We start from the raw sequence: 24,156 nt of genomic DNA, 5'->3' as shown, positions 1-24,156 counted from the left end.
GCTACAATGGTATTTGTTCCCAATGCATAATCACTACAAGTATACTGTACATTGCTGCATTCATTAAGACCAGTTGTACTGCATTTCTTACAATCACCAAATCTAACAGTAGTAATAATAACAGTAAAATGAGTAGTAGTTGTGTTGGAAGAAACTGGCAATCTTCATGGAGGTAGCAGTGGTAGTGAATGGGGATACCATCTGGTACCATTCTGAAAATTTGCTCCCTTCTCTCTCCCAACCTTCATTTGCTGATATCAAACTTTGACTGTATGCGTGCACACATCAGTGGAGGCTGCTGAGGGGAGGACAGCGCATAATGGCTGTAATGGAGTAAATGGAATGGCAACAAACAGATGGAAACCATGTGTTTAATATTTGATACCATTCCACTAATTCCACTCCAGATATTACCACGAGCCCATCCTCCCCAATTAAGATGCCACAGACCTGTTGTGCACGCATACATGCTACATGTGACAACTACATGTGAGACTACAAACTGTAAGTCCCTTTGGATAAAAACATCTGCTAAATGACCAAATACTATTATTATATTACATACATTCTGTAAATTCTTGCAGGAACAATGTTGGGTGAGGAATAGACTGGGAGGTTTATCATGTAACCAGGGTTGTGTTCATTAGGGCTCGCAACAGAAAACATTTCATAACTTTTTGCAATGGAAAACAAAAATTAGCATTTCTTATTGAAAAAGTCCAGGAAGTCTCTCCCTGTTTCAATCCGTTATTTTTCCATGTTCACCCTAATGAACACAACCCAAATAAACAGTGTGGGACAATGAGGATGTTCACAATGACCAACAGAGCTTAGCAGAAAACCCCCCAAAAAATGAACAGATTAACCATTTTAATTAGTAATAACATTGATATGTATAACATTGACACTGGTTTACAATATAAACGTGTGTGTGAGGGGGGGGTCTGACAAGACATGATATAAATCAACATACTACTGACACTAATCAAATCTAAGTCATCTTCAACAATGACCAAGAATAGGTTTCTGTTAACCAAAAGGATCAATCAATCTTTATTTCAATTAAACCACAATCAACAGCACAACACGACTACAGTAATACTGTAATTGTTCAAAAGGTATAAACCCACATTGAGAATTAAATTTGACACATTCTTTATTGGAATACAGTGTCGTATTCACCTCAGTACTCATTCTATAATGGGTTTCACGAAAAGGGTTTTCAACCATTACAAAGTTGACTCCCATAGCCTGCGTGTTACAGAGAGACAGACTGTGGTCCAATTTTGCAGCACCAACCATTGTCTTGGATTCTCAGTCTCTCTGATGTTTTAATACATTAATAAGTAACAGTCTTCTCTTCCATTGAGGAGCAAAATGAACACAATCTTAATGAAATGCACGCCCTTTGCTATAGTGTCATGGACATGTCTTGAATGTGTGGCAGCTAGCAAGGATAGAATAACATTTAAATGAAGTTCACCAAAAACATTGACCATATCAAAATTGTTTGATGATCAAGAAGATACAGTACCACCTCTGCTCGAATGCAATGACATAACCGTGCAATGTTGTGGAATAAAGTCCTGCTCGTGCTGCTGTTTGTCAGTGCGATGGCCCCATGGTCTCCTGTAGCAGTAAGATGAGTCTTGTTCATTAGGGCACGCAACGAAAACTTAAAGCATTTTGTAATGAAAATAAGTGTTTCTTATTGGGCGAGATGAGGTCGTCATCCCTGTTCGTCAGTTTTCTTATGTTTTGTGCCTAATAAATACGACCCTGATTTATCTAATGTGGTCTTTGATAAACAGATCTGATCTTAGTGCCTGTGGAATGATGAGTGAGTCAAGGGCACCTGTAATACTTTCTCTCGCACACAAAACCTGAAAAATAGATGACAGTTTAGCAGTCAGGATTCCCTGTGGCACACAATGGATTCCCTGCGGCATTTAGAATGGGGACATGATTTTCCCACCTATCAATTCAAGTGTTTGCACAATCCTGCTGTGTGTGTGTGTGTGCATGCGTGCATCCTCACTTGGCAGATAGCAAACGCAACCCAGACAGTTTTCACATTATTGAGTGAGCTTTAACGTTTATTTACAAACACACAGCCGGGGGTTGGTACGTTCATCAGCTTTCACCTTCGCATCGTTACTCTTGAGGAGCAAAAAACTGAAGTAAACACAGATTGGCAGGTCCCTCCTGCAAGCTACACATCCTATACTGGAAAATGGTACAATTATTTTGGCATCGATGCTTTGGTCACAAAATACCGACACATTATTTGTTTTTGTTTTTTTAGTAAGTCCCAGTTGCTACTGTTGCCCTGACCACATGTCCCAGTACAGAAAAAAGGTAGGTTTGTTGTAGTTCTGTCCTCACACCTCTGACGCAGTCCCTTAAGAGGCACAGATTTTCTTATAAATTATGTGACTGAGTGAGTGGGCTTGGGTAGAGGGGTGCCCCCCCCCGGCTCCCTGCGGGACCTCCCGTCACCCTTTTAGCGAGCATGTTCTGCAGCACAGTTGCTGCAGCACTTTTCTCTGGCACAAATTGTTCTTTTTTACAAGCACACAGAAACTGCCTTCCGCCCAAGATTCTTCATTTGCTTTCCACATACCAGGAAGAAGAGATGAGTGGGGGGGAGACAACAGGCATAGCCATGGGATTGGTCAGGACAGGCAGACAGACAGAGCCAAGTGATTGGTCAGGAGGGGTCAGGTGACAGAAAGAGTTTGGTTTTGATCCATCAGAGGTGTGATGTTCATCGGAGGGGAAAGATTGTAGTCCAGCAGGAATGATTGGATCCATGTTGGAAAGTAAAACAGAAATTTGGGGAAGAAGAGAAAAAACGTCAATCAATTTCAAAGAGGGTCAATTTCAAAAGTCAAAACATGAAGTCATTTTTCATCAGAGATGACTTTGCACAGAAAAAGTGGATCGCCAGTCTGTCATAACCTCAATTTGAAATATGTTTTTTTTTTTTTTTTACTTGCAGTGCACTCTAAAACTAAGAGTCCGTTTTCTACAAGCAGAAGTAATTAATTTGTTTTGTAGTCAATAAAACACCATTGGTCTCAGTGGGTCATGGACAGACTGGGGATGACAATTTGAAGACAAATCAGATCATCGAAAACCTTCATCATATCTCACAGACAAATGGGCCCTATAGGATAGGGCTGAAAAGGTTAGCCATATCAATGGAATACCAACAAGAGCATGGATATTTTCTATCCTAGGTTACAGTATGAGGCCACAAGACCAACCTTCCATCTAGTGTGAGATATGGGGAAGGCATTGCAGAATCAGACAAAAAGTTGCCTAATTTTAAACATGCGCAATTTAGACAAGATGTAAAGGGAGATTGGTATAGCTTAGTTAGGGGTGAATACATGAGCAAAGATCGTGACAAAAAGAGAAAGAGAGCACTGAGAAAGTTTAAAACCGCTGTTACCTGTGCAGTGACTGAGCAGACACTTCTAGAATGAGGTCCTTAAAGAGTCTATAACGCATATAAATATAAGAGGGTTTCTAGTACTCACCATCTTTGCAGATGGTGCTGACCACACACACTCCTGCCTCCAGGTTATAGCCATTCACACAGGTGCTGCAGTTCGTCTCACCAGGCCCTGTGCAGGCATAGCAGCTGTGGTCACACCTGGGGTGGGGGGAGGGGGGGGGGGGGTTAAAGCTATAGTTTAGGTCATAGTTGGATAGAGGGAGCACTTTCCACAAAGCGTGTTGGTCCCTTTTTCCAGCTTTATGATTTTGGTACATCAGACAGGAGGGCTAACGCGCAGATATCCTCCAGACCACATAGCGAGTAGCGTTAGATTAAACAGGGAGAAAAGGCAGGTTTAAGGGACCTTAGGTATATCACAGATGTTGGAACCCTTTTGAAGATTATAGTCCGGTTTGAGGCAGTTTGACAGGATAAACATGCCAGGTTGTAGGGAGGAGGTGTAGAAGAGAGGAGGGAGTGTAAGGTGTGGAGTTTGTACGCGTCCAGCAGACTCACTTCCTGCAGGACTTGTTGATGTCTCCGTTGTCAGAGGTCTGCTCAGACATGTAGTATCCCACACTGCAGGTGGACACACAGCGCCACTCCTCCAAGAAGTAGCCCTCTGCACACTTGTTACACGCCTCCATCCCCGTGCCTGCAGACAGGGGGAGACTGTGAGCAGTGCAAAAACTTCACTTTGGGCAAAATATCGATTTTTACTTTGGCCAACTGACTGGGAGGGACCATCTTCACTTTATGAAGGGAGCTTTACCTGCACAGGTGGCACACGCTCGATGGCACAGTTCGCAGGTTCTCCTGTGGCCATTATAGTAGGTCCCGGGGTCACAGGTCATCTGACATTTATTCCCCTGAAGACTGGAGAGAGCAATACACTGAATTACAAAGCGTTAGTACACAACACACTTCACTAGCAACCGGTCCCTTTTTTCATACATTTGTCTCATACATCAAATTAAAATCATAAACTATACATTAGTCCAGTGGCTTTCAAACCTCTCCTCGGATGTCCCAAGACATTTCCCATTTTTTTTGTAACCCTGAACCAGCTCACCTTGATTCACCTATTCAAGAGCTTGATGATTAGTGAACAAGTCGAATCAGGTGTGCTAGCTGTGGAATAGTTCAAATACTTGGAACAGCTGGGGATCCCAGAGGAGAGGTGTGAAAAAATATATATGTTTAAGAACAGCACTAAAGGTTCTAAACTAGGAGGTCTTCACGGATATATCCTAACCCGATTACCAGAGATCCAACCCGGTATCCGAACAGGTCGGATCCAAAATTCTATAATTGACCCTTGGATCCCAGGTCGGCTCACGCTCAATATCCTGATGAAAATACAACAAAAAATCACCTCTATAAATCACATGCTACGCATGGCAGTTCAGTCTAAAGCATTCATCTCTCCTCCACCTGTCTGCCTCTCACCTTCGCTGGCTTCATCTCTTGCTATAGCGAACTTGCAACATTGTTTCAACTGGGCCCTCGTGGTTTCCCGTGCCAATGAGCTCGGAACAGACAGCCTATTTTATGACGTTTCCACTGGTGATATGGGATTAGCAACATGTTGCTATGTCACACCGAGGCAAGGAGGTTACTTAACCGTATTGAGAAGGAGAGTGTTGGAAAGATTTTTCAAATGCAATAAGAAATACTCGCAATGGATGTAAAATAAAATAAATGTGGTGCCCCGCAGCTCATAAGTGGTGGTGAGTTAATACAATCAGAAATTCTATCATCAGACATCCACAAATGGGAACTTTAATAGGCCTACATTTGTGCACAGGCCAGGTACTTTTATGCGTGCTCAAGCAAAATACACTGAACAAAAAAATAAACGCAACATGTAAAGTGCTGGTCCCATGTTTCATGAGCTGGAATAAAAGATCCAAGAAATGTTCCACACACACACAAAGCTTCTCTCAAATTATGTGCACAAATTTGTTTTACATCCCTGTTAGTGAGAATTGTGTCCTTTGTCAAGATAATCCATCTACCTGACAGGTGTGACATATCACACAGGTGCACCTTGTGCCGGGACAATAAAAGGCCACAAAATGTGCAGTTGTGTCACAACACAAAGCCACAGATGTCTCAAGTTGAATGTGCAATTGGCATGATGACTGCAGGAATGTCCACCAGAGTCTTTCCCAGATAATTGAATGTTCATTTCTCTACCATAAGCCGCGTCCAACGTTATTTTAGAAAATGTAGCAGTATATCCAACCGGCCCCACAACAGCCCAGTTTTCCGCCACATCACCTGCGGGATCGTCGGGGGGGGGGGGGGGGGAGTGTTTCTGTCTGTAATAAAACCCTTTTGTGGGGAAAAACTCCTAATTGGCTGGGCCTAGCTCGCCAGTGGGTCGGCTTGGCTCCCAAGTTGGTGGGCCTATGCCTTCCTACGTACACACACATGCCTGCACCCCTGCCCAGTCATGTGAAATCCATAGATTAGGGCCTAATGAACTTATTTCAATTGACAGATTTCCTTATATGAACTGTAACATGTTGTGTTTATATTTTTGTTCGTATATATCAAAAATAAAGATTAACAAAGGGAAAACAACTCACAATGAATGCGCACAAATCTGTGGGAGAAATAAAACGTCTTTGCCACACACCTTTTTGTGTCGATATTTTAAAATTAGGGATGCATTTATGAAAATACTAAGCTGTAGTGTAGACACACTCTATTTTAGATAGGCCAACAACAGAAAATGCATGTGAAACGTTAACATTCACTGCCTGCCAGACAAGTCAAAACAATTCTGCTGGCATGCACAGCAATAAAGCTGCAATTTTAATATTTCGGATCCATTTGGGTCCGATAAAGACCCGACCCAATTTGGATCCAATTTGCACTCATCTCTGACATATTCTGGGTCGGATCTGGTCCACCTCGGAACCGAATATACAGTGCATTCGGAAAGTATTCAGACCCCTTGACTTCTCACATTTTGTTACATTACAGCCTTATTCTACACACTATACCCCATAATGACAAAGCGAAAACAGGTTTTTAGAAATGTCATTATGGAGTATTGTGTGTAGAACAAGGCTGTAATGTAACAAAATGTGAAATGTCAAGGGGTCTGAATACTTTCCGAATGCACTGTGTGTGTGTGTATGTGTGTGTGTGTGTGTGTGTGTGTGTATATATAAATAAATTCCCATCATACACCAACAGGACCCAGTAATAAAAAAAAAAATATAGAAATAATATATATATATATATATATATATATATAAAAAATATATATATATATATAGTATTTATTTTTATATATATAAAAAATATATATATATATATATATATAAAAAAAAAATATATATATATATATATGTATATATATAAAAAATATATATATATATATATATATATATATATATATATATATATATATATATATATATATATATATATATATATATATATAAAAATAAATACTATATATATATATTTTTTTTAAATATTTTTAATTTTATTACTGGGTCCTGTTGGTGTATGATGGGAATTTCACTTAGGTTTGGATCTCAATTCTAGGATCTGAGAAGTTCCTGCGAGGACAGGTTTCTGTGGTGAGCAGAGCTGAAAAACAACTGGCCTGGGTTATATTAGCTCTGTTTTCCAGAAAGGAGTTGGGTTTTTGTCCTCCCTCTCCTGTGAAGGGTGAACAAGAGCGACTGTCTGTGGTCTCGCAGGCGTTCGGAAGGATTACTGCACGTGTTACCACCGCTGTCTCAGACAGCACTGAAAACTAGCAGGAGTAAGTCAGCCTGGATTCAAGACCAATGTTTTGAAACACTTCAAAGTGTTTGGTTCTCATATTAACTGAAGCGCTTTGGAATTGCCCCTCTGTCTGAGGGCAAGTGTTGTGGCGGTGATAATCAAAAACTCCAGAGACACATGAAAATGTCACTGGACCGTTTAGTGATTCAACTACAACTACAGACCAGCAGTGTGTTTGTGTGTAGGGGGGCTAGAGGTGACGGGTTCAGAGGGAGTGTGTTTGTGTGTAGGGGGGCTAGAGGTGACGGGTTCAGAGGGAGTGTGTTTGTGTGTAGGGGGTCTAGAGGTGACGGGTTCAGAGGGAGTGTGTTTGTGTGTAGGGGGTCTAGAGGTGACGGGTTCAGAGGGAGTGTGTTTGTGTGTAGGGGGTCTAGAGGTGACGGGTTCAGAGGGAGTGTGTTTGTGTGTAGGGGGTCTAGAGGTGACGGGTTCAGAGGGAGTGTGTTTGTGTGTAGGGGGTCTAGAGGTGACGGGTTCAGAGGGAGTGTGTTTGTGTGTAAGGGGGCTAGAGGTGACGGGTTCAGAGGGAGTGTGTTTGTGTGTAGGGGGTCTAGAGGTGACGGGTTCAGAGGGAGTGTGTTTGTGTGTAGGGGGGCTAGAGGTGACGGGTTCAGAGGGAGTGTGTTTGTGTGTAGGGGGTCTAGAGGTGACGGGTTCAGAGGGAGTGTGTTTGTGTGTAGGGGGGCTAGAGGTGACGGGTTCAGAGGGAGTGTGTTTGTGTGTAGGGGGGCTAGAGGTGACGGGTTCAGAGGGAGTGTGTTTGTGTGTAGGGGGGCTAGAGGTGACGGGTTCAGAGGGAGTGTGTTTGTGTGTAGGGGGGCTAGAGGTGACGGGTTCAGAGGGAGTGTGTTTGTGTGTAGGGGGGCTAGAGGTGACGAGTTCAGAGGGAGTGTGTTTGTGTGTAGGGGGGCTAGAGGTGACGGGTTCAGAGGGAGTGTGTTTGTGTGTAGCGGGGCTAGAGGTGACGGGTTCAGAGGGAGTGTGTTTGTGTGTAGCGGGGCTAGAGGTGACGGGTTCAGAGGGAGTGTGTTTGTGTGTAGGGGGGCTAGAGGTGACGGGTTCAGAGGGAGTGTGTTTGGCTTACCTCATCCCTGGTTTGCATTCGGTGCAGATATTAGACGTGGTGCACTTCTTGCAGTTCTCGTTGCATCTCCTGCACATGTTGGAATCTGTAACACGAAAGAAGACGTCTAGTCACATAGGGGCCAAAGAGGCATTGGAAGTGTTAGGGGGGTTGGTGTCGGAGTCGGGGTCAGCGGTGGGTAAGGGAGAAGAGGTGGCGTTTGAGGATGGTGGAGGGGAAGGGCGAGGGTGGGTTCAAATCTGTGCCTCAAGGTTTCATACCTGGGACACCAGGTCATTGGTTGGTTTTCTAGCCAATCAATCAACCAACCAATTGCCTTCAAGGCACGTCAAGGCCCATATTAGAATATTCCGTGTGTGTGTGTGACTTGCCGTGGTCCAGATAGAAGCCGTCCACACAGCTGGCCACACAGTTATTGGAGCCCTCGTTAAGGTGGAAGCCCGGTCTGCAGGTGGAGCACTGGTCGCTACGGCTACCAACACACGTCTCACACAGAGATGAACACTTCTTACAGCGCTTCCTGTCGTCGCGGAAAAACCCGGATGGGCACTCCGACACGCACGTCCTGCAGCGCAGTGGAGAAAGAGGGAGAAGGATGGGACAGAGAGAGAGGAGAAATATGTTATCGGCATACAGGAACAGGCTAAAGGAAAGAAACGGAATGCTAGGCTAGATTTTTGCACTCTGACCGCTGACTCTGTTTGAACAAGGTGATAAACCAAAATCCACTAGATTCTAGAATAACAATCCCTCTTCCCCCCATGGGAGCGAACAAAGTTCATGGTCCGAAATTATACACAGCATTTGTTTCCGTGCGTATCAGATTTGTGACTGCATAAGCGTGGGAATGTCCGTGCGTTTCTGTACGGTGAACAGGTGGCTTCTTTTAAAGCACATCTGTTAGATAACTTCATAAACCGCCTGTTTTTAAATAAATGTAAAACCGTGTGCTCCAGAACTTCTCCCACGTCAGAGCCCCCTCCCCCTCCAACCACACTCACATCCCCACCTGTTAGGCGAGGTCATCAAAGAGAAACATAGGGATATAATTATGAGCATTAGCGTCAGTACCCCCCCCCCCCCCCTTTCCTTCCACCCCTCCCAAACCCCACTCCAGCTACATTAAGCACTCAGGGGTTGGAAGTAGTGGAAAAACATTGTATTCTTAAGATGGCTAATGATAAGGTTTTACAAGACAGAGGCACCTGCACACCCCTCTTGTTTATTAGTGTACTGTGTAATGTGCTCCAGACATAGGCAATTACAGTGGACTAAGATCTCCACTGCACACATTCACACAGGTCAACCTCCCCCTCTCACACACACATTCGTTTTGGAAACGATTTGTTTATGGTACGCCTTACTCTACGGATCATGGCCTTGTAAGAATGGTTCTCACCGTGTGGCAATAGTCGGGTCACCACCGACTTCAATCAAAGCAAACGAGTGAAACAAGAGAGGTGCAATATCCCTGACACTGCAGTCTTTTGACCAATCAGATCTTCTGCCAATAACTGGGGAAAAGATCAGAATTGGGCTGCCTGTGTAAACACAGCCTATGACTTGACAGCCAGAACACTGACATTCTAACCTGGTGTTGTTCTTGAACTTGAGGAAGTAGTGGAGGCAGTTGATGCACTGGTGAGGTCCGGGGCCTTCACAGCCGTTCTCGTTGCACTCACTGTTACAGAGCCCTGGTGAAGAGGATGTGTTATACAGAGCATTATGGGTACTGTAATACACCATGCTACAGGGGGGGGGGGGAGGTTAGTTGACTTTATGAATGAGACAAAACTGGGTGCGATTAAAGGGAGGTGACTGGCATTCCAACCCATAATTCTAAGTTTTGAAGAAACAACCATGTAGTGTGATGTTAGGGTGCAGTGTCTGATGTGTACTACAGCGAATCACATTACCGTTAGAGAAGTAGAAAGTCTTCAGTGTCTTGTGTAATATTCTCCTATTGCTAGGTCTGTTTGAGTGAGTGAGTGAGAGTGTGAAAGGTGTTCCTGTTGTGCAGAAGGCAGGAGTGTGTTGTGTCTAACGAGCATAAAAATGTTGGGGGTGTTTATGTTCTGCTATCATGGCTGTGGCTGATCACACTGGCTAATGACTATCAGCTGCCTGCTCACTGTAACCCTGCAGGAGAAACCCACAGAGGTAGAGAAAGGGGGAGAAAAGAAAGAGAAAAAATGTGTACTTCTCTTTTCCTACTAGCACGGACTTTGCTGATAAAGAAGTTACGGAGAGAGCTAGAGCTATAAAAGGAAAGTGGTTCAAGGTAGTGCGAGATAGTAACCATAGGAGGTACAGTGCACTCGGAAAGTATTCAGTCCCTGTTACAAACATTTAGTCACGGCAATTAGGCTTCTCCAAGCTCTGATGCTGCTAATGGTCATTAGTAGCCTACCAAACTTGCTAACTGCCTGGTACTCCAGACTCTATTGTCCCTCTAATCACTCTGACATCAATGCAAATGTAATTCGAAAATCTAATCAAACACATCATGAGAACCCATGAGCTCATATTGCGCAACACTTCTATAGGTTACGCAATTGTGTGAGGAAACTGATCTGGGGAAGGGTAAAAAAAATAAAAAATATGCAGCATTGAAGGTCCCCAAGAACATTGGCATGCATCATTCTTAAATGGAAGAAGTTTGAGATATCTGTCTACAGTTGAAGTCGGAAGTTTACATACGAGTTTTAATGACTCCAACCTAAGTGTTTTTCAACCACTACACAAATGTCTTGTCAACAAACTATAGTTTTGGCAAGTCAGTTAGGTCATCTTCTTTGTGCATGACAAGTAATTTTTCCAACAATTGATTACAAACAGATTATTTCACTGTATCACAATTCCCATAGGTCAAAAGTTTACATACACTAAGTTGACTGTGCCTTTTATCAGCTTGGAAAATTCCAGAAAATGTTGTCATGGCTTTAGAAGCTACTGATAGGCTAATTGACATGATTTGAGTCAATTGGAGGTGTACCTCTGGATGTATTTCAAGACCTACCTTGAAAACTTAGTCCCTATTTGCTTGACATCATGGGAAAATCAAAAGAAATCAGCCAAGACCTCAGAAAATAAATTGTAGACCTCTACAAGCCTGGTTCATCCTTGGGAGCAATTTCCAAACGCCTGAAGGTACCATGTTCATCTGTACAAACAATAGTACGCAAGTATAAACACCATAGGACCACACTGCCGTCATAGCGCTCAGGAAGGACACGCATTCTGTCTCCTAGAGATGAACGTACTTTGATGCGAAAAGTGCAAATCAATCCCAGAACAACAGCAAAGAACCATGTGAAGACGCTGGAGGAAACAGGTACAAAAATATCTATATCCACAGTAAAACGAGTTCTGTAGCGACATAACCTGAAAGGCCGCTCAGCAAGAAAGAAGCCACTGCTCCAAAACCGCCATAAAAAAGCCAGACTATGGTTTGCAACTGCACATGGGGACAAAGATTGTACTTTTTGGAGAAATGTCCTCTGGTCTGATGAAACAAAAATAGAACTGTATGGCCATAATGACCATTGTTATGTTTGGAGGAAAAAGGGGGAGGCTTGCAAGCCGAAGAACACCATCCCAACCGTGAAGCACGGGGGTGGCAGCATCATGTTGTGGGGATGCTTTGCTGCAGGAGGGACTGGTGCACTTCACAAAATAGATGGCATCATGAGGAAGGTACATTATGTGGATATATTGAAGCAACATCTCAAGACATCAGTCAGGAAGTTAAAGCTTGGTCGCAAATGGGTCTTCCAAATGGACAATGACCCCAAGCATACTTCCAAAGTTGTGGAAAAATGGCTTAAGGACAACAAAGTCAAGGTATTGGAGTGGCCATCAAAGCCCTGACAACAAATCCCATAGAAAATTTGTGGGCAGAACTGAAAAAGCATGTGCAAGCAAGGAGGCCTACAAACCTGACTCAGTTACACCAGCTCTGTCAGGAGGAATGGGCCAAAATTCACCCAACTTATTGTGGGAAGCTTGTGGAAGGCTAAGCGAAACGTTTGACCCACATTAAACAATTTAAAGGCAATGCTACCAAACACTAATTGAGTGCATGTAAACTTCTGACCGACTGGGAATGTGATGAAATAAATAAAAGCTGAAATGCATAATTCTCTCTATTATTCTGACATTTCACATTCTTAAAATAAAGTGGTGATCCTAACTGACCTAAAACAGGGAATTTTTACTAGGATTAAATGTCAGGAATTGTGAAAAACGGCGTTTAAATGCATTTGGCTAAGGTGTATGTAAACTTCTGACTTCAACTGTATCTATGTGATGGGATGTATAGACATTTTGGAAAGTATGTGGATAGAATATTTTGTATATCTGTAGAATACATAGGATAGAATAGTACATACACAGTACAGCAATAGTTTAATAGGATGGCATTGACTAGAATACAGACTCTTCCTAGAGCTGGCCGCCCGGCCAAACTGAGCAATCGGGGGAGAAGGGCCTTGGTCAGGGAGGTGACCAAGAACCCGATGGTCACTCTGACAGAGCTCCTCAGTGGAGATGGGATAACCTTCCAGAAGGACAACCATCACTTCAGCACTCCACCAATCAGGCCTTTATGGTCGAGTGGCCAGACCAAAGCCACTCCTCAGTAAAAGGCACATGACAGCCCGCTTGGAGTTTGCCAAAAGGCACCTAAAGACTCAGACCATGAGAAACAAGATTCTCTGGTCTGATGAAACCAAGATTGAACTCTTTGGCCTGAATGCCAAGCATCACGTCTGGAGGAAACCTGGCACCATCCCTACGGTGAAGCATGGTGGTGGCAGCATCGTGCTGTGGGGAGGTTTTTCAGCAGCAGGGACTGGGAGACTAGTCAGGATTGAGGCAAAGATGAACAGAACAAAGTACAGAGCGATCCTTGATGAAAACCTGCTTCAGAGCGCTCAGGACTTCAGACTGGGGCGAAGGTTCACCTTCCAACAGGACAACGACCCTAAGCACACAGCCAAGACAACGCAGGAGTGGCATCGGGACAAGTCTCTGAATGTTCTCGAGTGTCCCAGCCAGAGCCCGGACTTGAACCCGATCGAACATCTCTGGAAAGACCTGAAAATAGCTGTGCAGCGACGCTCCCCATTCAACATGACAGAGCTTGAGAGGATCTGCAGAGAAAAATGGGAGAAACTCCCCAAATACAGGTGTGCCAAGATTGTAGCACCATACCCAAGACAACTTGAGGCTGTAATTGCTGCCAAAGGTGCTTCAACAAAGTACTGAGTAAAGGGTATTAATACTTATGTAAATGTGATGTGAAATGTTTACATTTTTTATAAACTTACAAACATTTCTAAAAACCAGTTTTTGCTTGTCATTATGGGGTATTGTGTGTAGATTGATGAGGAAAAAAAACTTTAATCAATTTTAGAACAAGGCTGTAAATTAACAAAATGTGGATAAAGTCAAGGCGTCTGAATACTTTCCAAATGCAATGTAACAAGGTAGCAAACAGAGATAGGTAAGGAACAGAAAGTGGTAGGGAGAGAGAACTCCTGTATTCTGTCCTCCACCTCTTTCTTTAGTCCCTCCGTCATATTCCCCACTCACCACTGTACTCCTCAGTGAATTCTTCGTCTGCAGGGGGCTCGGCCGAACGGGGCTTGTCGCTGCGCAGGGAGGAGTATGGGTGCACAGAGGTGCCATATAGCACCAGGGACCACTCCTTCAGCTTACCTGGGTTATGCCGCCCAGCATAGCATCAGCAAAGACAGACAAGAGAAAAGGTGAAAAATTACACATCATTGGTAAAGGACACATCATTGGTTTACTGCTACACAATATAACTCTGGTTGGTGAGTATCCTTAAGGGGATAGGTCACTTTTTTCAGCATATTTTCCACTGGTGCTGTCGCTTCTTTAGACAGGGCTTCTCTAGTCTACTGTACCTGGGACTTTCTGGCTGCGGAGCTGCGAGGGGGAGTCATGGATCTCCAGGATCCAGTCCCCGGCCGCTTTCTCCCCCCAGCAGTGTGTGGTCATGAACTCCCAGTTCTTAAAGCCCTCCATGGAGTGGTCAAACAACCTAGAGGAGACCACAAGTCAACCACACTTCTATTTCCTACAAGGGAGAAACCACACGGTTCAACCACATTCAGACCACAAACTGGAGAGACTCAGTAGTAGAAACATGTTGACCAGTGCTCTTCAATCCTGGTCCTGGGGAGCCACAGGGATGTGCAGGTTCTTCTTATTCCGGTCCAGTACCAACACATCTGGTTAAACTATTTAACGGCTTAATGATTCGTCAAAACAAGTGTGTTAATGCTGGGATGGAACACAAGCCTTCCAGCCAGGAGTGAAGAAACCCTGGTGCGTAGTGTAAGAGCGAGAGTAGTACAGTAGAATTGAAGGGGAGGTTCACCTGTTGCCAAGCAGCTGGGACTTGGTTCCCGAGGGGGACGTGAGGTTGATTGACAGGTCACCGCGGCGCGGGTGTGTGATGGTGATGCGTACGACCACATGCTCCAGGTAGATGACATGGTGGTTGGAGTTGTCAATGCAGCCGGTGGCCTTGTACACAGAGCGTACCACATGCTCCGGGCGGATCGTCCTGCAGGCAGAGGGAAGCAACCAATCAGGTGTCAGTGTCAGAGCAGTCACCCAATCAGAATCTAAATCTGACGTGTGAGAGGAATTGGAACCCACAGACACAGAGTAGGCGAGCCATGTGCTACCCAGCCATCATGGATTATTGATGAATCTGAACCGTGTTTTTTTGAGAGCAGAGGGGACAGGACGAGTGATATCGCAGCTTGGCTCCCAAACACTATGCCAGAATCCACGCTAGCAAGTGTGTGGTTTGAGGTGTAGATCTGCATTTAAGTGTGCTTGGGACGGGGGGGACAGGGGACGGGGGGGGTTGGGAGGACGAGACAAACCCAGACTACGACTTCCCTGGCAGTCTACAGATCTCATGGTTCTCTCCAATACTCCAAGGATGAGAAGGCCCAGACGTTACCAAATGCAATGGAGAGGCCAGCCAAGGGGTGTCTCAGTGCAGAGCCCAGCGGCTGGAAGATGACGCCCGGAGGACAGCTCCAGAGCAAAAACACAGTGTTGCCAAAACACACCCGGTGCTGCCTCACTTCACATACTACAAACAGTCCCTCAAAACACACAAACATGATATGCTTCCCATAAGATTCCTATCGTCCAGCCATCATGGGGCTGATAGATAGGGAGATCGACTAGGGAACTAGCATGAGGATAATTGTTTCCATTCAAAGCCAGTAAACTAAACTGTGATTGGCTCGTCGATGTGTTCAACAAGGGCCCGATTAAGCATCCAGCTGCGCAGAAGAAAAAAAACAAGCAGATCAAATTGAAAGGGCCTGTAAGTCATCTGGGATGTGTGTGTGTGTGTGTGTGTGTGCGCGCGCGTTAGACCCTCCAGAACGAATGCTTGGCTGGCTCCCCTCAGTGCAGGAGCTTGCACAATCCCATACATGTAGGTGCATGAAAACCTCTGGACAAAAACACACCCCCCGGGAGAGAGTCAGTAGGCACGAAATGGGAAAATATTCTCCAAAACGGAGTGAAACAACTTTTTGCCCTGATGAACACTACCCTTGGTTGTTGTTTAATATAGTGTTGTAATGTATTTGGCAATAGCTTTGAACAGATCAAATTTGATTGGTTGGTTGATTGGGTAAGGACAGGAAAACTAGGGAGGCGTTGGTTGTGTAGTACCTGATCTGGCGGTCGGCACTCTCCACACAGATGTGCTGGGCGGGGACCTGCTTCCATCGCTCCGCCTCCTTTACCATAGCCTCCGCGTCCATCAGACCAAAGCCATACAGGTGGCTGACTGCAAGACACGCCCACTCATCAGGCAATCCGAACCGTTCAAAACATCAAGTCAATACATACACCAACCCATACACATATCTATACAGTGTCTGTAGGAAGGATCCACCACAATTACCACAAATGTGTTGCCTTACAACTTGGGTTGTTATTGAATTCAGATGTAAACAACATATCCCACCCCCCAAAAATCTAGACAGTTTTAACATGTATTACAGCCTGAAATGTTTTAATTCGATAAGTATCCACCGACTTTCCTATGACAGATCTTGAGTAATTTCAACCAGAGGAATGGATAAAGAGTACAGGATTCTAGTTGACACAGGAGTGGATACTTTTACTTTTTTTAAACTCATTTGAAACGTAAGAAAAAATGTAAACGTGAAAATTGTGCAGGGGAATGGGTTCTATGGTCCCTGTACATGGCTCTGAGTCTATAGTTATTGATGTCATAGAACAACCAATTAAAACAGTATCACAGTTACATATCAATGTCAACCCAATCAACACAGCCAATCAAATATTGTTTCCTCACCCGCTCTTTCATTACGCTTTCACCCTTTCTCTCAACCTCCTCTCCATTTCCTTCTGGGTGACATGCTCCCCCCCACTTCTCTCTCTCAATTTCCCATTGCTCTTTGAAACAGCCGCTTGGAAAAACTCCAGACAGACTGGGACTGCAGCCTGGCTGACCCTCAATTCACATACTACAAACACACACAAACCTCAAGCACACACTCTCTCAAGCATGTGTGTACACACACACACACTCTCTCTCTCTCTCGAATACACACACACGCACACACTACAAACACACGTATGAAACAAAGTACACCACATGGAATGCCTGACAGGTAGTTGGCAGGCGGTGGGATGTTTTATGGTGAGCGACTGGGACAGTCAGGGGTATGAAAGAAAGAGGGGGGGGGGGGGGGGGGAGTAGCTGAGGTGAAGGGAGGAGAGGAGGCAAGCAGTGTTAAGCACCATTGTATCCAGCGGCATTGGTCTTCCAGTCAGGGGCATTGAGGTGGCCGGCTCGAGATGTCTTGACGATGATGTGCTGAACATCCCTCCACGACAACAGAGGACTGGGGGATAAATCACAAAACACCACAGACACACATTGGTGACCAAATATACACAGACTTAACAGTGTGTGTGTGTGTGTGTGTGTGTGTGTGTGTACACACATTTAAAAGGTGAATGGATGTGTGTGTGTGAGAAAAAGAACGCGAGAGGGGGAGAAGAGGGCGAGATATAGCAGATATGTCTATCCATCTCCCTCCCGTGTCTGATCTCACGTAAAACCATTACAAGATGGTAGCCATGTGTCCTTTGATGCAAAAACACTTAAAAAAAAATGTAATATGTGGGTCACCAAGTTTCCCAGGAATCCCCTCATATGCCGACCAGATGCTTAATTTTTTTTCTTCTCTCATCTCTCCTTCATCCTCTGGGCACAGCATTCCGGGAACATTCTAGAAAAGTACTACTCCGCATGGATATATATTTTGTGGAATGGGGAAAACCTTCACAGCTACCCAATGCCAACAAACTCTTGAACACTAGTGGGACAGTATGTGGATGCGTTTCCCTTCCCAGGAGTCATCTGTCCGGATGTCTGCCCTTACCCTCGCTGTCCAACTCTCACTCTGTTCAAAGTTCTCAAGTGAAAACCAGAAGTTGTTAGCCTGGGCGCCAGTAATGGTGTAACAGTGTTGCTTCCTTCCCACTCTTTGCCCCAACCAGGGACCCTCTAAACACATCGACAACAGTCACCCTCGAAGCTTCATCCCCCATTGATCCACAAAAGCCCTGGCCCTTGCAGAGCAAGGGATACAACTACTCAGAGCGAGTAACATCACCAATTGAAACGCTACCAGCGTGCACCACTAACTAGCTAGCCATTTCACACCAGTTACAAAGTACAGAGAGAGGTCTTCTGGAGGGGGAAAACAGGGGAGTCCCAACTCCAATACCTATCCATAAAAACAGATTAATTGACAAACAAAACCAATCAATAGTTTAACTCCACAACTCCATCCATAATTCAAGTTCTATAAATGTTTCATCATCATTGCCGTGGTGCACTAACTAGGCCATGGCACAGGCATCCTAACATCATTTGAACGCTGCCAGAGTACGCACACACACACAAACTGTTTCAACAGCTCGTTCGGTCCCAACAGACCCGACATCAAACCCAGCTGAATTCCTCAGTGAGCAGAGCGTCTCCTCTGGTGTTCTGACTGAAGTGTAATTATGGTAAAAACATACAGGCGTAATCTGAGGCGGAGGGAGGAAAGATAAGCTGGATTTCAAATGACAGAGCAGGCCTGCTGGCAGCCCCAGCTCCAGCTCCTCTCGGGTATGTTTATCAAAGTCGACTCCACTCTTTCATTCACCAGATAACCACTGATACCATCAGCAGCGCTCAAAGAGAAGTTTGTGTGTGTGTGTGTGTGTGTGTGTGTGTGTGTGTGTGTGTGTGTGTGTGTGTGTGTGTGTGTGTGTGTGTGTGTGTGTGTGTGTGTGTGTAAAAAAGGGGGGGGGGGGTGCAGCAGAGGACAGAAAGAGAAAGTGAAGAAAGGCAAACAGTCAGGAGAGAGAGAGAGAACAGTGTGACTGTGATAATGCAGGAAAGCGATGTGATTGACTGGCTGAGTAAACTGACTGCAGTGCAATCGTGTGAATCCCTGCATTAAGGTTAAGGAGCTTACTTAGCCTCCAGGGCCAGCGCGATGATCCCAGCTGCCATAGGAGCAGAGGCCGAGGTCCCTGTGTGGCTGTCGGTGCAGCGCTGACGCAGGTCTGTAGTGATCTACAGAGGGAGGGATGGAAAGGAGGGGGGTTAAATCCTGTGGATCAGGGTGAGTTGGAGGCACACCTGAGACTGCATACATTCCAGCTTTGATACTCTAACCTGCTAGAGATGACACGCACACACAAACCTGCTGTTCCCAAAGGTACCCAGGAAATTATTTCCTAGCCAAGAGGACCAAAGGGATTGGGAAGAAGGAAAAAAATATATATATATATTCCCATTGCAGGACTTCAGTCAGTCCCTCAATGACAGGAGAGAAAAGCTTGGTGCTGTGTGCCAAATCCAGTCAGTCAAAATAAAAGCCATCATCCAAAAGGGATCCCTGGCTGACTGAAAGGTCACTGTAGAGCTGGATAGGACACAATTGCGGGCAACTGGGCATTTTTATACATAATAATTGCTTAATTAACTCAGGAACAACACCAGTGTTGAAGCACCTGCTTTCAATATACGTTGTATCGCTCATTTGCTCAAGTGTTTCCTTTATTTTGGCAGTTAGTTGTATACAGTGTCTTCAGGAAGTATTTACACCACTCGACTTTGTGTTGTGTTACAGCCTGAATTCAAAATGGATTACATTTAGATTTTTTTGGTCACTGGCCTAGTACACACAATACCCCATAATGTCAAAGTGGAATTATGTTTTTCAAAACTGTAAAAAATGAGAAGCTGAAATGTTTTCAGTCAATAAGTATTCAACCCCTTTGTTATGGAAAGCCTAAATAAGTTCAGGAGTAAACATCTGCTTATCAAGTCATAATGATTTGCATGGACTTAATGTTTTTAACATGATATTTGAATGACTACATCATCTCGGTACCCCACACATACAATTATCTAAGGTCGAGCAGTGAATTTCAAACACAGATTCAACCAAAGACCAGGGAGGTTTTCCAAGACCTCGCAAATGTATCCTACAGGTAGATGGGTAAAAAAAAAAAAATAATAAGATATTGAATATCCCTTTGAGTATGGTGAAGTTAAACTTTGGATGGTGTATCAATACACCCAATCATTACAAAGACACAGGCATCCTTCCTAACTCAGTTGCCGGAGAGGAAGGAAACCACTCAGGGATTTCAACATGAGGCCAACGGTGACTAACAGTCATTAAACTCTATGATAGAAAACTGAGATTGTAGTTACTCCACAATACTAACCTAATTGACAAGAGTGAAAAGGAGGAAGCCTGTACAGAATACAAATACTCTAAAATGTGGCAAAATAAAGTAAATTTATGTCCTAAATACAAAGTGTTATGTTTGGGGCAAAGCCAACGCGACTCCCCATATTTTCAAGCATAGTGGTGGCTGCATCATGTTATGGGTATGCTTGTAATCGTTAAGGACTGGAGAGCTTTTCAGGATAATGTTTTATTTTTATGGAATGGCGCTGAGCTCAGGCAAAACCCTAGAGGAAAACCTGGTTCAGTCTGCTTTCCACCAAACACTGGGAGATTAATTCCCCTTTCAGCAGGTCAATATCCTAAAACACAAGGCCAAATCTACACTGGAGTTGCTTACCAAGAAAACATTGAATGTTCCCAAGTGGCCGAGTTATAGTTTTGACTTAAATCTACTTGAAAATATATGGCAAAACCTGAAAATGGCTGTCTAGCAATGATCAACAAATAATTTGACAGAGCTTGATTAATTTTGAAAAGAATAATGGGTAAATGTTGCACAATCCAGGTGTGGAAAGCTCTTAGAGTTATCCAGAAAGATTCACAGCTGTAGTCGCTGCCAAAGGTGCTTCTACAAAGTATTGACTCAGGGATGTGAATACTTACTGTATGTACAGTGGGGAGAACAAGTATTTGATACACTGCCGATTTTCCTACTTACAAAGCATGTAGAGGTCTGTAATTTTTATCATAGGTACACTTCAACTGTGAGAGACGGAATCTAAAACAAAAATCCAGAAAATCACATTGTATGATTTTTAAGTAATTAATTTGCATTTTATTGCATGACATAAGTATTTGATCACCTACCAACCAGTAAGAATTCCGGCTCTCAAAGACCTGTTAATTTTTCTTTAAGAAGCCCTCCTGTTCTCCACTCATTACCTGTATTAACTGCACCTGTTTGAACTCGTTACCTGTATAAAAGACACCTGTCCACACACTCAATCAAACAGACTCCAACCTCTCCACAATGGCCAAGACCTAGAGAGCTGTGTAAGGACATCAGGGATAAAATTATAGACCTGCACAAGACTGGGATGGGCTACAGGACAATAGGCAAGCAGCTTGGTGAGAAGGCAACAACTGTTGGCGCAATTATTAGAAAATGGAAGAAGTTCAAGATGACGGTCAATCACCCTCGGTCTGGGGCTCCATGCAAGATCTCACCTCGTGGGGCATCAATGATCATGCGGAAGGTGAGGGATCAGCCCAGAACTACACGGCAGGACCTGGTCAATGACCTGAAGAGAGCTGGGACCACAGTCTCAAAGAAAACCATTAGTAACACACTACGCCGTCATGGATTAAAATCCTGCAGCGCACGCAAGGTCCCCCTGCTCAAGCCAGCGCATGTCCAGGCCCGTCTGAAGTTTGCCAATGACCATCTGGATGATCCAGAGGAGGAATGGGAGAAGGTCATGTGGTCTGATGAGACAAAAATAGAGCTTTTTGGTCTAAACTCCACTCGCCGTGTTTGGAAGAAGAAGAAGGATGAGTACAACCCCAAGAACACCATCCCAACCGTGAAGCATGGAGGTGGAAACATCATTCTTTGGGGATGCTTTTCTGCAAAGGGGACAGGACGACTGCACCGTATTGAGGGGAGGATGGATGGGGCCATGTATCGCGAGATCTTGGCCAACAACCTCCTTCCCTCAGTAAGAGCATTGAAGATGGGTCGTAGCTGGGTCTTCCAGCATGACAACGACCCGAAACACACAGCCAGGGCAACTAAGGAGTGGCTCCGTAAGAAGCATCTCAAGGTCCTGGAGTGGCCTAGCCAGTCTCCAGATCTGAACCCAATAGAAAATCTTTGGAGGGAGCTGAAAGTCCGTATTGCCCAGCGACAGCCCCGAAACCTGAAGGATCTGGAGAAGGTCTGTATGGAGGAGTGGGCCAAAATCCCTGCTGCAGTGTGTGAAAACCTGGTCAAGAACTACAGGAAACGTATGATCTCTGTAATTGCAAACAAAGGTTTCTGTACCAAATATTAAGTTCTGCTTTTCTGATGTATCAAATACTTATGTCATGCAATAAAATGCAAATTAATTACTTAAAAATCATACAATGTGATTTTCGTTTTAGATTCCGTCTCTCACAGTTGAAGTGTACCTATGATAAAAATTACAGACCTCTACATGCTTTGTAAGTAGGAAAACCTGCAAAATTGGCAGTGTATCAAATACTTGTTCTCCCCACTGTAAATGAGATATTTCTGTATTTCATTTTCAATAAATTAGCAAAAAATCATTACGCGGTATTGTGTGTAATAACCAATTTAAATCGATGTTGAATTCAGGCTGTACCATAACCAAAAAGTGGAATAAGTCAAGGGGTATAGATACATACTGAAGGCACTGTATATGCACAGGAGGGAGCGGATCCTAGATCAGCACTCCTTCTCTGAGATGCTTAATGAATACGGGCCCTGGAGTGGGTCTGGGACATGAGGTGCCTCCTGGTATGGTTGGATTGAATTGGTGGTTTTTGGTTGTGTGTGCGCATGCGTGTGACTGTACGTGTTGAGTACTGGTCATGGTTCTGTGTGAGTCTATATGGCAGCGTAGGCCTGGCTGGATCTTAGTCTCCCCCTGCTTAGTCTTCCGACCCTCTATGGGGAATGTGACAAGACACTGCCAGACAAGCTAGGACAAAAGGGCCAACTGTCACTGTGTCTGTCCGACTGTCTGTCCCAATGCACCCTGGGCCAGGGGGTCAGCCCAGGACACAGCTTGACCCCAACACGATGACCTCTTTCACCCAGCCTTGGGTTCAAAGGTCACAGGCTTTACAACTAAAGCCTGTTTGTCTGGCTTTGCCCGCACAGGAATTAGTTACATGTTAGTATGCCATCTAGTCGGCCTAAATAACACCACATAGCGGTATTAGCACACTTTCTCGCTCACACACACACACACACTAGTTCTGTCCTCTCTCTGCTGTTGCATGTTGTGGTAAGAGTGGAGGAACATCCACATACCCTTTATCCCTCCCCCTCAGAGACAGACTTACTATCTTCCGGTCATAGTTTTCTCCGCTGCTGTAGGTGGTGGTGAGGGTGGAAGAGCACTCCTCCAGGTACCAGGGCTTGCGTCCGCTCTCAGCGGTGCTGGAGATGGAGATGGTGTAGATGCTGTTGGTGTAGCCATCACAGGAGCAGTGGTCCCGGCTCCGCCCGCCGTTCCCTGACGCCCACACAAAGATGGAGCCGCGCCCCTTCCTTCCCTGGCAGGAAATCAAATCAATATAAATTAGATCAGAGGCGGGACTTCCTGCGCCCGGCAACAAAGAAAGTTCTCCCGCCACCTGAATGCAGAAATGGTAATAGCAAGTGAACGCAGCAGTGGAGGGGGAATTCTAAAATGCTGTGTTCTATTTCTGTGAGTGTTTCTCTTATGTAACCTACTTGTTGTGTCTATGTATTGACATGTATGCGTAACTGATAAATGAACACACGTTAATCGATGTAAAACGTATTTTGTCTGTAACGTCTTTCTCGTTACGTGTCGGACCCAAGTGTCGGACCCACGCCATTGGCGTCAGCTAATGGGGATCCTAAAAAAAGTCAAAATCTCTGTGTGATTGGTAGGGACACGGGAGGAAGCCTATCGCTCTGAGCTCTGACTATCACTCAAACACAGAGGGGATAAAAGGTGGAGGGTAGCACTTCAAAAGGCCTCTGTCAGCCAGTGATAAGAGAGAGAAGCCCCTCTGAGTGAAGAGTGGATCAGACGGGAGAAAACGCTGACGGACAATTTGGACCAGCTATGAAGGGAGGCGAGGGAGAGAGCGCAGGAAGAGAGAAGGTGACTTCTTAAAGAAAGAGGGAGGCAGAAAAGATAGACAAAAAAAAAACATAGAACATTTGCCCAAGAAAGCAGGTCACACAC

The 24,156-nt window shown here is 44.7% G+C and overlaps 1 protein-coding gene across 4 annotated transcripts in view; it reads right to left on the bottom strand.

Annotated features, from left to right (window-relative positions):
* Positions 1 to 24,156, bottom strand: part of pcsk5b (proprotein convertase subtilisin/kexin type 5b) — a 65,885-nt gene that overhangs the window by 15,321 nt on the left and 26,408 nt on the right. For 2 of the 4 annotated variants that reach the window (XM_071403881.1, XM_071403880.1), the window contains 13 exons: positions 23,279 to 23,491; positions 18,977 to 19,077; positions 17,241 to 17,344; positions 16,140 to 16,257; positions 14,812 to 15,000; positions 14,336 to 14,472; positions 13,998 to 14,123; positions 9,994 to 10,096; positions 8,774 to 8,967; positions 8,403 to 8,487; positions 4,278 to 4,381; positions 4,022 to 4,160; positions 3,546 to 3,661 (listed from right to left, as the gene is read on the bottom strand). In XM_071403881.1, coding sequence (XP_071259982.1) covers positions 3,546 to 3,661; positions 4,022 to 4,160; positions 4,278 to 4,381; positions 8,403 to 8,487; positions 8,774 to 8,967; positions 9,994 to 10,096; positions 13,998 to 14,123; positions 14,336 to 14,472; positions 14,812 to 15,000; positions 16,140 to 16,257; positions 17,241 to 17,344; positions 18,977 to 19,077; positions 23,279 to 23,491 — 1,729 coding nt within the window. Of the gene's footprint in view, positions 1 to 855; positions 2,612 to 3,545; positions 3,662 to 4,021; positions 4,161 to 4,277; positions 4,382 to 8,402; positions 8,488 to 8,773; positions 8,968 to 9,993; positions 10,097 to 13,997; positions 14,124 to 14,335; positions 14,473 to 14,811; positions 15,001 to 16,139; positions 16,258 to 17,240; positions 17,345 to 18,976; positions 19,078 to 23,278; positions 23,492 to 24,156 lie in introns of those variants that run through there. The other 2 variants (XM_071403883.1, XM_071403882.1) reach the window with 2 other exon arrangements.

Source organism: Salvelinus alpinus, chromosome 5 (genome assembly GCF_045679555.1).
Source record: "Salvelinus alpinus chromosome 5, SLU_Salpinus.1, whole genome shotgun sequence".
NCBI lineage: Eukaryota > Metazoa > Chordata > Actinopteri > Salmoniformes > Salmonidae > Salvelinus > Salvelinus alpinus.
Note: the sequence above shows the minus strand (reverse complement) of the source record. Positions and strands in the feature narration are given on the sequence as shown.